Source organism: Protopterus annectens, chromosome 15.part0 (assembly GCF_019279795.1).
Source record: "Protopterus annectens isolate FY-2018-M chromosome 15.part0, PAN1.0, whole genome shotgun sequence".
Taxonomy (NCBI): domain Eukaryota; kingdom Metazoa; phylum Chordata; order Ceratodontiformes; family Protopteridae; genus Protopterus; species Protopterus annectens.
In genome coordinates this window covers 45,644,893-45,659,666 of record NC_056749.1, presented here as the reverse complement: position 1 = coordinate 45,659,666, position 14,774 = coordinate 45,644,893, and the positions used below count along the sequence as shown (strand labels likewise).

At 42.0% G+C, this 14,774-nt stretch overlaps 1 protein-coding gene across 1 annotated transcript in view; it reads right to left on the bottom strand.

Moving 5' to 3' along the window:
* CENPI (centromere protein I) overlaps positions 1–14,774 on the bottom strand; it is a 2,543,587-nt gene that overhangs the window by 819,374 nt on the left and 1,709,439 nt on the right. The window contains exon 13 of the mRNA XM_044057225.1: positions 3,984–4,048. Within this exon, the coding sequence (XP_043913160.1) occupies positions 3,984–4,048 (65 nt within the window). The remainder of the gene's footprint in view (positions 1–3,983; positions 4,049–14,774) is intronic.

Sequence of the window (14,774 nt, the reverse complement as noted above, 5' to 3'; positions counted from 1 at the left end):
TCTGAAGCCGATGTAGGAGCCGAACTCACCTGCGCCGAAGCTCCGAGAGGGAGAACGGGGTCGGACAAGGGTCCGATGCCACTCGCCCCCTCGGATACGACGGGGGAGTCCCGGCGCCTAGATCCCTCTAAGGACGGCACCATGGAAGAGATCGGAGCCGACAGAACCGAAAGGGGAGGTATCGGTGCCGACGGTCCCACGATCCCAGCCTCAGCATGCTCCGAGCTCAAGGGGATGAGTCGAAGGAGGAACTACTGCAGAGACAGGTAGAGCCGAACCGTGATGAGGGGGGCTGGATAGCATTTTAGCCAGGGCCTGCGATTTTAAAAGCCTGCTCATCACTCTCTCCAAATCATGGTCAGATAGTCTAGATGAAGAGTGGGATCGATGACTTCTCTCCGATTGCAGCAAAGGCGACCCCGGAGCCGAATGTATCGACTCTAAGGATGGCGATCTGGAGCATTTTCGACTCCCTGACGGTTCCAACAGAAGAGTCGGGGCCGACTGGGAGATAGGTACTTTGGCTCCAGTCAGAGCCGAAGTTGGCTTGGAGATAGGTACTTTGGTTCCAGCCGGAACCGAAGATGAAGAGACGCCACACCTTACAACAGCTCCGAACTGGGAGCCAGCGGCTTCGATGGCTTGGAAGGTTTCATTGACTGAGCAGGGCCGGTGATCCTTCAGGTTTAAGCAAACCCCTAAGGATAAGCTTATTCCTACGCTCCTGCAGGACTCCTGGATTAAAGGCGTGACACACCGAACAAGAGTCCTGCAAGTGTAGGGCACCCAAGCAAGAGACACAAGAAGTGTGACCATCTGTCAGTGACATTTTCTGACAGCATGAGTCACACTTCTTGAATCCAGACACATTCCTGTAAAGGAAAAATCTAATTACAGAGTACAAAGGGAAGTTGGTAACTAGAAAAAAACACAGTCCACACAAGTTACCACACCCTAACAGCACACACACACTTTATAACATAAGAAAGGCTAAACGGACCTACCAACTATCATCATTTCTAATGAAAACATTTTTTACTACCTTAAAAAAGGAAACAAGGATAAGCCTCTAACTGAAACGGCTTACCTTAAAGAGGAAAACGGGAGTGGGGGAGGGAGGGGAAAACTCTCTAAGAAGAAAACGAGTTTTAAAGGGGGGATTAAACACTACAACTATGTATGAACACTAATTATTCTAACTAATAATATACAAGTTCTAAATATATATATCAATAAATTGAAAAAAATACGACCTGAGCCAGTGAACGCAACCTCGTAGCAGAAGCGGCAAACGAGATCTGGGTATCTAGCACCAGGCATCATGGGATATGGGGGGGGCATCGAGCCAGTAAGCAGCTCTCGAGCTTTTGCAGATGGCCGAGTCGGAGCCGAGGATCGGCTCCAAACCCAACCAGCAAGAATGAAGGCGAGATAGACAACTTAACATGTAATTTTAATGCCCTAGCAAAACATGTAAAAGAAACCAATATAGAACATAATTTTAAATTTAGATTATTAGGGACAACTGATGTTAACAAGAGAAAGGGGGATATTAGAAACAAGACAGAGAAGATGGAAGTAGAATGGATAGCGAGGCTCAGGGCTAATGCAGGACGTGGTCTCAATGATGTGATTCCATTGAGACCAACTTTAAAGAATAGACCTTTACGTAGATAATGTATGTTTTTATTATATGTTTTTTTAATATATATAGTTATATAGTTCTTTATATATTTGTTAGTATTTTTTAGTGTTAATGTAATTTAATGTTTTTATGCAAACATATATAGATGTATCAGTTTGTAAATCACTGATAGAGTGTAATATATGTTTAAGAACTAATTAAATGTAATGCTAGTTGATATATAAAGGGTGTGCTAATTAATGTAATCATACACCTGAAGAAGCCTATGGTGAAAGCGCTTGTGTCTGTGTGCCATTAAAGCAGTCTGCATTTGAAAAGAAGCTGGAGCCTTGTTTTTGCTTAGTTACTTTTTGCCTTGTTATTTTGTGGATTTTTAGTAAAGACATTTGGTTGTCGTTGGTATATTTTTTGTTGATAATTCTGTACATCGTTGGATGTTGCCCTCAACACTGAGGACATAACTGAAAAATGCTTTATGGTTATCCATAGCTATGGAGGCTTTTTTAGTTCAAAGTTTTCAGCGAAGTGACTGGTTCCCTGATTCACTTGTTTGGACTAATGATGGACTTTTTGCTCTGTTGTGCGCATTCCCACTTACTTCTCGACAGGATTTTGTTGTACAGCGTATTAACATCAGGGGTCTACCAGGGTGGCTTGGTTTTGTGTTTTGACATAGATTTTTTGGTCTGGTACTGCCATTTCTATGCAGTTGTTTATATGGTCACATGAGACATTTGTTTACATCTATGCATAGGTTTTTTTGTAGTCTAGTTTTGGGGAGCTTGGAAACTAGCTATGCAATCCATTGATGAAGGTAATTTACTTTAGAGAAGTTGTTAAAGTTCTTGGAGTTAGGTGGGGGGTGTATAGTTTTACCTTTATTTTAAGGGAGACCACTTTTTGATTTTACCGCTGAAGACATCAAACTTTGGGGGGGGGGGGGGTGCAGCACTCATCCATAAATGTGAGTACCAGATCTAGGATATTTGTTACCCTAGTAGGAGTGCAGACTAGCTGCTCCAGAGCATTTGAATTTGCAAAGTCAAGAAATCTTTGAGATTGCTTGTTAATGGTTGTGTATTCCTCCCAATTAATGGAGGGGTAGTTAGAATCACCCATGAGTATAGTATCGGGATGGATGGTGAGTGATTCTAGCAACTTCAGGTATGATGTATGGGTTTCCTGGTTTATGCAAGGGATGAGTAGCTAGCAAGAATATGGTAATAGATTTTTATCGTGGTTAAAAACGTGTTTTTTTTTCCTTTCATCTAAGTTGCTGTTGCTCTCTCTCTCTATTGAAACTAAGTTTAATAAATATCTTACCTCTTCAATATTATCATCCCTCAAACATAGCAGGACATACAGAATTAAGCAGAAAATGAGACTCTGCATCCCCATCTTCCTGTATGTACAAACACGATGAGCCAGTTTCCTTCTCAGTTTGGTCAAATGAAATCAGAACTATATCTGCACATCACTAAAGCATGTAATGGGACTCAAAAATAAAACGCAGTGTATCTGAGGTCAGATGCAGTTGTCACACATGTTCAGTGTATGCATAGGAAATAAAAAAACTCGGCCATCACAGGTGTATTCCGAAGGAAAAAAAAAACAGACATTAACCACAAAAAGAAAAGACAGCTATGAAACATTCTGATGTGCTCACTGAGCTGTTTTCCACAAGGAAGAAGAACTGGAGCGTCTAAGATAGGGCTACCTTTTTGCTGGTGGAACTGATGTCAGTGGACAGTGCCAACTGACTGCCAAAAAGAGATGGCAGTGACCATAATCAGTCCTGTGGCATGCATCTTGTGAAAAACACAGTCCAGTTTAAAATCTAAATGAGATACCAGGAAATACAAAAAATCAGATGCTAATAAATGACTAAAATATAACTATGAATTCTGCAACAAATCTTCACACCAGCCTTGTTTCTTAAACACAGAATAAAATGCACTTTATTTATGTGGTGATCAGAAAACGAAAGTTCTAGCTTTGGCCATCTAAAGTTCAGTTTAAACGCAGACTCGGCACAAAACTGATGTCATACACCAGGACATGAATAGTAAAACTGTATAAGTACCTAAAAGAATCTGGGATACTCTGCTACAGAAAAATTACAAAGCAAATGTTTATGTGGTTATAGTCACAAGAATGAAGGTGTTGCAAAGTACTGTGGTATTTTTATTGCTCTGCCATATCTGTGCTCCAGCAAAATGACAAATGTGACACTACGGCATCCCATCATATCATAAAAAATATGACTGACTGCAGAAACTGTACAGCATTTTTACTGCCTTCACTACATTTAAATTAAATAAAATGAATAAAGGTTTACCTTCAAATAAATAGATGAAGTGAAAAACAGCTTCTTCAGTGGCTCAAAAAGGAGAGCTTTCATTTCTGAGGGAAAAATAATACACAATATATATAACCATATAACTAAATATATATATATATATATATACTCAAATTATGATGCATTTTTTCATTCAATTATATGATTCTAACCAAAAGCTTTATGGAACTCTAAAACAGCATGGGATGACCTTTGTGTTTTACGACCTGTTCTTACCAAATCTCCAAAAACTACAACAGAACAGCACTCGAGCAAAGGGCAGGAAAAGAACAAATACATTCAATAACAGCACCAGCAACTTCTTTGCTGAATGGTCACATGTACGTCTAAAAATCATGAGGGTGACAATGGTCTAAAATATGGCAGAATTCATTTTAAGTTTTATTCAAATTCATGCAAAGGTTTGCATGAACATCCATTTTTCTAAAAAGCAAGAAAAATTAAACTCTAATGTCTGGAATTAATGAATGACTGTAGCCCTCAGTTAATTACCACAAAAATTCAAATTTGCAAGGAATAGGGCACAATTCTGAAGAAAAATCAGGTATATTCTGCAAAAAATCAGGGACAGCTGATACGTATAAATAATGGTGAAAGAAATGCTTGCTACTCTGCTACAAAAAAGTGCCAAGTTGCACCCCACATTACATATTTATATATATATAGCCTTTGATGACAGGACCTGGGTTGGGAATGAAAACAACGTGCACGGATTAGGGCATGTACCTGATTATCTAATGTTAAATAAAACTAAATTTATTTTATTTATTTTACATTTGTTGACCGGGAGAGTCCAACTGGATTACAAGTCCATTTTCAGTGGAGGTGTGTGGAGAAAAGCTCCAAGAGAACAATTTTTTTTTCCAAAACATAGTTTTAAGGAGAGACTTTTGACATCCAATTTCCATAGAAGAGACAGATAGGATACATTTGTTCTCTACAATATATTACATTTTAAAAGATATTCCTAAGTTTAGGATTCCTGTGATAGATTTACTATCAGAGTAAAAGCAGAGAGATGTAAAATAAGGCTCTGAGAGAGCAGATGATGCTCGCTATAGATGAGAAGGATAACAAATTGATTTACTATATGTCTACGCCTGTTTAGTTGAGAAGGATAACATATTGATTTACTATATATCTTCGCATGGTTTTAGTTGAGAAGGATAAACTGATTTACAATATGTCTTCTCCTGGTTTTAGTTGCTTATGGAGAGCTCAACATTGCTGGGATAGTTTTCCCTACTCCTGGAGAGATGGGATGAGCAGTAGATTAACAGTCCTAAGTGGGTACAGTACTATGATTGGTTGGCTTAGCAGAGTTACTTAAGTTAGGTGAAGTGTTCTAATGAGACTGAAACTAAATTATTTGTAAATTATGGCGTATAGGTTAGATCAGTACAAACCTCAGAGTGAAGACACCTGGGGTGTCAAACTCAAGTAGCAGAAGGAGCGAAATAAAACTCTGCCAGGAGGCAAAAACTATCCCCCCACACAGAACCCCATAAATTTAAATCTTGATAAAGGATATGGGTAAATATGTACTCCTCAGGTACGGATGGTCAAACATGCAAGCAGTCCTTTTTCACTGTCACTGGGAATGCTTTGTATATCTGAACTGTATTTATTTATTAATGGAAAAATCCAACTGCATATATTATTCCTTTACAGCAGAGGCCCGGGGAGAAAAGCTCCAGAAATATATGACATAGAAAGGAAGCATTCGGTACTGTCATGTAGTATTTATCAGCAATTTTAACAAAGAATGAGGAAACATTCCATAATTACACAATTTATACATAGAATGAGTAACAACATTTTGGAAAAAACATGAAATAACATTTTAGAACACATCAGAGACAAGCATAACAACGTAAAAAAGAACTATGTGGTTTGAAAAACTGCATTTGGGCAGCAATTAGTCAAAAGAGACTGTAGTAAGAGATAGGTCTGCCTACACAGAGAAGCACTGCGGAGATTGTCATGGTCATGATCTGGCTAGAGAACAAACTTCATTATGGATGGAGAGCCGTACTGTTTTTAACACTCCATTCGCTGACTTTGCTTGCGCTTAAGCAGAATATAAGCATTCCTGCTGATGCATTCGGTGTATTTTACATGCATGTCATGACGTGTTATACATTCAACTGCATACTATACTGCTTCTGTACCGGATCGTCTGATCAGCCTAACTATTTAACGGAAGTAAAATAAATCAAAACACTGCTTCTTCAAATATCACTAAGGGAACACTATACTTACTGTTACAAATATAAATAAATAAATACGTACTTAACTGCTGACACAACTACCTGATTTATTAATTTCCATGGTGTCTCCATGTCTCCTTCCAATCTAAGAAGCCTGCCCTCTTCCAATAAACTTTAAAATACTTTGTTTAAAACTTTAATGCAACCTAGAATGATGAATCAGCCACCAAGCTCTCTTGCTATTTCTGATTTGCATCCTGGACATAGGGATATAACCACCAGTGACGGCAATGACTGGACCATTCAACTAATGACATGCTTGAGGAAATGCAATGTAACCTTGTCGCTGAACCAATGAGACAGCTGAAATACAAGCATTCTTAGCCATGCTTACGGAAGTGCAATGTCACCTTGTCGCTGAACCAATGAGACAGCTGAAACACAAGCATTCTTTAGCTGAAGAAGAGGAGCTGATGCAACCAAGATACTTATGATTTAATCTCGCAGTCAACGGCCTTGTCAGGAGCATAACGCAAAAGTAGTAAGTTATATGTTTGTGGCCTGTATGCAGCTCATGGGCTACTGTGTGCTTTAAACAAACCAGATATGCAATATAAGAAGAAAGTATTGTTGTGTAAGAAAGTACAGCTGTGTACACTTACCATAAATGTAGATGTTCGAGTGTCTTCACTGTTGCAGTCATGAATGTAGGGTTCTCCCCTGCCGGCAGGCAGTCCTCGGTCGGCCAGAATCCCAAAGTCTGGGTCCGGCATCGGCTGTTCAACCATGCTCCCTGACGTCAGAGCACCAGGAGTACAAAGCTGACAGCCGACGCCATGTTCTCCAGTTTTTCTTGCCCCAGATGTCAGGAGTCCCAAAATGAGAAAGGTCCCATATCCTTTACAAATACACCTCAGAAGAATGGTGAAAAAAGGAACCACACAAAAGTAAAAATAAGAGGGGACAGGAGGGAGGGAAACCCAGACTGCAACAGTGAAGACACTCGAACATCTACATTTATGGTAAGTGTACACAACTGCACTATGTTCATCGTGTTTCACTGTTGCAGTCATGACTGTAGGGTAGAATCCCAAAGCAGAATGAAAGGGAGGTGGTCATAAAGTAGAAGGGGCGGCTAAAAGGCCCTGCAAGACTGCAGAAGCAAAACCTGCCCTAGACTTAGAGTAGAGAGGTAGACTGTAGTGCTTTAAAAAAGTATGCACTGAACTCCAAGTTGCAGCTTCCAAAATGTCTTTGGTAGGAACTCCTCTGTGGAAGGCAGCAGAAGTGGCAGTAGCTCTGGTGGAATGAGTCTGTATACTCCCTGGGATTTGCTTTCCATGGTGTGAATAACAAAATCTGATTCCATGAGCAATCCATTTAGAAATGGTCTGTTTTGAAATAGCTTTACCTTGGGAACATGAAGCATAAGAAACAAACAATTGCTCTGATTTTCTGATGTCCTTGGTTCTGTCCAGGTAAAAACGTAGTTGTCTGTGTACATCCAAGGAATGTAAGATCCTTTCCCCTTTATTTTGAGGAGTGGGGAAAAAAGTTGGCAAGTGGATAGTTTGATTTAAAGCCACGTTGGAAACCACCTTAGGCATGAATGTAGGATTAGTCCTCAAAGACACCCTGTCTTGATGAAAAATAATATAAGGTTCCACAGCCATAAGAGCTTGCAACTCTGAAACTCTCCTGGCAGAGGTCAGGGCTAACAGGATGGCTGTTTTCCAAGATAAAAACTTGATGTCAGAAGAGGCAGCAGGCTCAAAAGGAGGTAAGGTGAGCTTTTCCAAAACATAGTTGAGATCCCAAGCAGGAATGGGAGGAGATCTAGGAGGTCTTAAGTTCTTAGCTCCTCTAAGAAACTGTCTCATGAGCTGGTGGGAAAAGATTGGAGGGTCTGTATTATAATGAGCGGAAATAGCAGAGGCATGTATCTTAATGGAAGAGAAAGAGAGACCCTCATGTAAGAGATCTGTCAGATAAAGTAAAATCAAAGGAATGTTCGGAAGAAGAGGATCAGAATCCTAAGCCTGTATCCAGGAACAAAATCTTTTCCATTTTCCTGCATAAGATTTTCTAGTGCTAGGACGTCTGGCTTCTAAAATGACATCCATAACCTGCTTGGGTAGGAGAGAAGGAATCAAAGGCCCTGGATTAACCAGGCCGCCAGGCTGAGAGTGCTGCCATGGGAGTGTAAAACCTGACCCTGATGTTGGGATAGAATGTTCGGAGTCTGTGGTAAGACCCAAGGGGGCTCCAGACATAGGTTTTTCAGAGTAGGGTACCAAAACTGTCAAGGCCAATTTGGGGCCAACAAGATTATCATCTTGGGCTTGTCCTGTTTGATCTTTAATAATACCCGTGGAAAGAATCTGAGTGGCAGGAGGCAGACAGAAGGGTTTCCCTTTGTTTAGAGTACATGCCTTGGACCACCAAAGGAATTCCTTTGAAGACAAGGCAGGACAGAGATCAGTATGTCTAAACTGTGGCAATGCTGAGACCATACACTTTTTAGGTACCACTATATTTTCCTCATGTGTAGTCTTGCATATGGTACGAGAAGGATGCAGGAGGCCATGTAACCCAAAGCCTGCAGGAATCTCCTTGCAGATAGCAGAGTTAAAGTTGCCAAGGTTTTGAAAGTTGAAGCCAGCAGAAACTGTTTTTCATATGTCAGAAATGCCATCTGGGTTGTTGTGTTTAAAGAAGTGCCCAGAAAAATTATCTGTTGTGAGGGTGTCAAATTTGACTTTTTTATGTTTACAGTGAATTCCAGGAACTTGAGAAGATCCTGAAAAAAACGTAGATGCTGGAGTAAGACCTCCTTGCTGTCTGCCTGAATAAGACAGTCGTCCAGATAAGGGTAAATTTGAATTCCCTTGAGTCTGCAGTAAGCTACTACTGGAGCTAGGCATTTGGTGAAGACCCTGGGCGCAGTAGACAATCCAAAGGGCAGTGCAGAGAATTGAAAGTGCCTCGATCCGGCCTTGAACCTGAGGTATTTTCTGCGTTCCTGCCTGATGGGAATGTGTAAATATGCCACCTTTAAATCCAAAGTTACCATCCATGCATTTTTGGACAGCATTGGAAGTAGCTGCTGTAGAGTAAGCATCCTGAATTTTGGAATCTCTAGAAAGGTGTTCAAGACAGACAGATCCAGAATGGGTCTCCATGAATTTTGCTTCCTGGGGACTAGAAAGAGCCTTGAGTAAAAACCTTGTCCCATCTCTGAAAGTGGAACTAGTTCTAGGGCTTTCATAGCCAAAAGAGCTTCCACCTGGTTTAAGGCCTCTGTCCATTGATGTTTTGGAAGGTCTGGCCATCCGCTTGGCCTTGGCAGGGTATGAAAATGGAATTAGTAACCTCTTGAAACCACATCCAGAACCCACTTGTCTTGGGTTATATGAGTCCAATTTCGATGAAAAAGAGAAAGTTTTCCTCCGAGAGGGGCTTCCAGGCAAGAAGTTCCTGCAGCCCAACAGAGGAAGTCATTGAGTATGTTTCCTATGAGTTTGTGACCTGTCCTCTCCTCCCCTAGGGGTGGAAGCAGTCCACTGTCTTGGTCTATAGGAAGCTTGTGTTTGAGGCCTTCCTTGGGAGCGTCTACATCTACCCCTCTGAGGCCTGTTTGAATTGGGAAAGGACCAATTTTTTGTAGGCCAATTCCTGCTAAATCTGGGTGGCTGTACTTGTAAGAAATCTTTAACTGTTTGCATGGATTTCGCCTTGTCCTCCATCTTTTTAATCACCTCTTCAGCTTTTGATCAAAACAAAACATTATGCTGAAAGTACAGTTTTGTACCTACCATAAATGTAGATGTCCGATAGGTATGCATCTGCAGTCCTAACATACGGGTTGTCCTGCCTCAGGCAGTCCTTCGGTCGGCCGGATTCCAAAGTCTGGGTCTGGCCTCGGCTGATGTCGCTCGTCACCCGACGTCACAGCTGCTGTGGTATAAAGGCATCAGCTGACGCCATTTTCCTCAGTGTTTCTTGCCCCAGATGCCAGGTGCCCTCTAGGAAGGCTAAATTTTGGATAAATGCAAATAATTCCAAACAATAGAGATAAAAAAAAAAAAAAAATATATATATATATATATATATATATATATATATATATATATATATATACACAAACAAATACACCATAATAAATTCCCCCAGCTAGCTAAAAGAGGAGTAAGAACCCTAGGAGTACCACAGAGGGGAAGGAGGGTGGGTAATCCTGACTGCAGATGCATACCTATCGGACATCTACATTTATGGTAGGTACAAAACTGTACTATGTCCTTCAAGGATGCATCTGCAGTCCTAACATATGGGTAGAATACCATAGCCAAACTGGGGGAGGAGGCACTAAGACAAAGATGGTGTAGTCAAGATCCCTTGCAAAACAGCAGTTGCAAAACCTGCTCGGGATCCGGAATATAGAGGAAGATTATAATGCTTGGCAAATGTATGCACGGAGCTCCAAGTAGCAGCTTCTAAAATGTCTTTGGTAGCCACTCCTCGTAGGAAAGCTGTAGTGGTGGCTGTAGCTCTTGTGGAGTGAGGTCTGATATTTTCAGGAGTTGTCTTCCCATGAAAAGAGTAGCAAAATCTAATGCAATTTCCTATCCATTTTGAGATTGTCTGTTTTGAAATTGCTTTCCCTTGTATTCCTGTTGCATATGCTACCAGAAGCTGGTCAGTTTTTCTGTTGGTCTTAGTTCTGTCCAGATAGTAGCGTAATTGTCTGTGCACATCCAAGGTATGTAGTAGCCTTTCCCCCCTGTTCTGTGGGTTGGGGAAGAATGTAGGTAAATGAATCGCTTGGTTCAATGATACTCTGGAGACCACTTTTGGCATAAAAGTAGGGTTAGTTCTCAGAGACACTCTATCCTGATGGAAGATAAGGAAGGGCTGTACTGCCATTAATGCCTGTAACTCAGATACCCTTCTTGCTGAAGTGATTGCTAGCAGGAAAGCAGTTTTCCAAGATAAGAAATTTAAGTCTGCTGTTACTGCTGGTTCAAAAGGGGGAAGTGTTAACTTTTCCAGCACAAAGTTGAGATCCCATGTAGGTAAAGGTGGTTTCCTTGGAGGCTTTACATTTTTGATTCCTCTCAAGAACTGTCTGAGTAGAGGATGAGAGAAGACAGGAGGATCCATGTTGTATTCTGCTGAAATTGCTGATGCATGAATCTTAATGGAGGAGTAGGACAGGCCATTGTGGAACAGTTCTGCTAAGTATTCCTGGATGTGTGCTATGTTTGCCAATGAGACATTTTCTCCCTTTGCTGCACTCCAAATGAGGTATCTTTTCCATTTGGCTGAATAAGTTTTCCTTGTGGAGGGTCTGCGTGCCTCCAGGATAATGTCCTTAACCCTCTGAGATAAATCTGGTTTATTTTGTTTTATGCAATATTCCAAGCAGCTAGCTTCAGTGTTTTCAAGTTTGGATGTAGGATCTTGTAGTTGTTCTGTGTTAGAAGTAAGGGAAATAGAGGTAGAGGCCATGCGTGTGTCCGAGACATGCTTCTCAGTGGCGGGTACCAATGTTGCCTCGGCCAGTCTGGAGCTATCAGGATTACCCTTGGCTGATCCTCTTTGATCTTCAGTAGGACTTTGTACATCAAAGGAAGAGGTGGGAATGCATATCCAGCTGAAGGAAAGGGAGTCCACCCTCCAGGCAAGTGGGTGGTAAGCTCTTGTGCAGAATTTCTTCAATTGGTGGTTGAGTGGGGAGGCGAACAGGTCTATCTCTGGCAGTCCCCATTTCTTTGTTATGGTTTTGAAGATATCTGGATGCAGCATCCATTCGTGAGCATCCGTGGTAGTTCTGCTTAAGGTGTCTGCTAGTGAATTTTCTTTTCCTGGTACAAATCTGGCCTGTAGTTGAATGTTGAGATTCAGGGCCACATTCCACAGGTCCATTGCCATCCAGCATGGAGGATATGAGTGTGTACCCCCCTGTTTGTTGATGTACCACATGACTGTGGTATTGTCCGTCCTTATCAGCAGGTGACCTTGTTGAAGGAGTGGTCTGAATGCTTGGATTGCATGTTTCACTGCCAGCATCTCCTTTAGATTTATGTGTAGATTCAGCTGATCTTGGGTCCATAGGCCTTGTATACACTTGTGCAGTATGTGTGCCCCCCAGCCTAGGTCTGAGGCGTCCGTGGTGATGGTCTGGCTTGGATGTGGTTTGTGGAAAGGCAATCCTCTGTTCAACTGACAGGCCTGAGCCCACCACAGGAATTCTTGTTTCAGGCATGGAATTATTGGAATCTGGGCTTCTAGACTGTGCTTGTGTTGAGACCATACATTCCTTAGGTACCATTGCAACTTTCTCATATGCAGCCTGGCATGCGGAATCAATATTATGCAGGATGCCATGTAACCCAGGGCTTGCAGGACTTTCCTTGCAGTAAGCTGAGTTTGTGTTGTTAATGTCATGAAATAGACTGGTAGTTGTTTTTGTTTTTCTTCTGTGAGAAAAGCCATCTGAGTTGATGTATCCAGTTCTGCACCCAAAAAAGTTATCCTTTGGGATGGTACTAGTCTTGACTTTTGCATGTTGACTGTGGATCCCAAGGCTTGCAACAGTTGTATGACATTTTCCAAATCTTTTGTTAATTTTTCCTTGTTGTCCGCTTGTATTAGGCAGTCGTCCAGGTATGGGTAAATTTGAATTCCATGAAGTCTGCAATGAGCAATTACTGATGCCAGGCATTTCGTGAATACTCTGGGCGCAGTAGTTAAGCCAAAGGATAATGCTCTGATCCTGCAAGAAATCTGAGGTGTCTTCTGCAATCTGGTCGTATAGGGACGTGCAGGTATGCCTCCTTGAGATCTAGAGTCACCAGCCAAGACTCCTTGCCCAGCATGGGAAGAAGTTGCTGGAGGGTCAGCATTTTGAATTTTGGAACAATGAGGTATGTGTTCAGTGCGGACAAGTCGAGAATAGGTCTCCATTGATTTTCTTTTCTTGGTACAAGGAAAAGCCTGGAGTAAAATCCTTGGCCTTGTTCCATAGGTGGTACCTTTTCTATAGCTCTCATCCTTAGTAAGTTGCTGATTTGTCTTTGAGCCTCTGTTTTTTGGCTTGGTGGTAGGTTTGGCATTCCTCTCCTTTGTGGTAGAGTGTGGAAGTGAAACCTGTAGCCCTTGTCTATTGTTTGTAAAGTCCATTTGTCTCCTGTAATGCAATGCCAATTGTCTGAAAATAAGGCTAGCTTTCTGCCCAAGGGTGCTTCCAGTTGTTCCCTGGTAGGCGGAACTAGAGCCAAGTCATTGTGTCTGTTCTATGGAAGTGGTTGTAGTTGAATCTGTGGCAGCACTTCTCTGGTTGGCAGGTTGCCACTGACGTCCCCTGTAGGCACCCCTAGATTGACCTCTGCCTCTTGGGCGTCTATTTCTGCCTCTCTGTGCTCTGGAGGAGTCTGGAAGGGACCAATTCTTCGAAGGCCAATTTCTGCTAAACCTCGGAGGTTGGACCTGTAAGAAATCCTTGACTGTTTGGACAGATTTTGCTTTTTCTTCCACTTTCTTTAGAACCTCCTGTGCAGGGGAGCCAAACGAACTTTGTTTCTCCATAGGAGCATCTAGGAGTTTTGACTTAACATGGTCTGGTAAGGATTGTTCTTTTAACCAGGCATGTCTTCGAATCACTGTTCCAGTCATAGCAGATCTAAAGGAAGCCTCCAGTGCATCATAGCCACATTTTAAGAAATGGTTACTGACCTGCTGAGAATTATGTACCAAATCCTGAAGGGACTTGCGGTCTATAGGTTCAGGAGAGGACAGTTTTTTATTTAGCTGGTCTAACAAAAATTCCTGGTACTGAATCATGTGAAATTGACAGTTTAAGGCCCTGGCCGAAAGAGTAGCAGAAGTATAAACCTTTTTACCCCATCTCTCTAATGCTCTAGATTCCCTTTCTGAGGGAAGAGGATTTTTTGGCAGAGGCAGCTGCCACACCTTTAGGGCCCTGTGAAATGGTTTCAGGGTCTGCAACAGGAGCCTTATACAAATGGTAATGTGTGTCTGGGACCCTGTAATATCTGTCAGGCTTGGCAGGGGCCGGAGGAAGAGAATCAGGGGCAGTACAGGCATCATTATATGCATCATCAACAACTGTTAGTACTGGAGGAATGGCTAAATCCTATGCTGTGGTAAGTGTAAAAAAGTCCTTAGCCTTTTCCTTGAGTCTGAAAAATCCTGGCCCTGCCATTGGAAGTGTTCCCTCATAGCATGGAGAGTTTCCCCAAAAGAAAATTCTTCAGGAGGATCAGAATCCTCATAAGGAGAATATGGGCCTTCCTGATGGTCTGAAATATCTGAGTCATCAGAGGAATAGTCTGTAGGGACAGGTTCCAGGGGTTCAGTCCTAGGTCTCTTATCTGGAGGGGGTTGAGAGGCCCTGTCTGGGTGAGGTTGGGATCCCCTGATCAAAGAAATAAGATCCTCAGCCAAGCTGAGTATTTGGGAAGTAGAGGTAGGCCTGTGAGAGGGAGATTTAGCAGGTAAGGCCTTAGAAGATTTAGCTGCTTTGGCCCTGGAAAAGGCC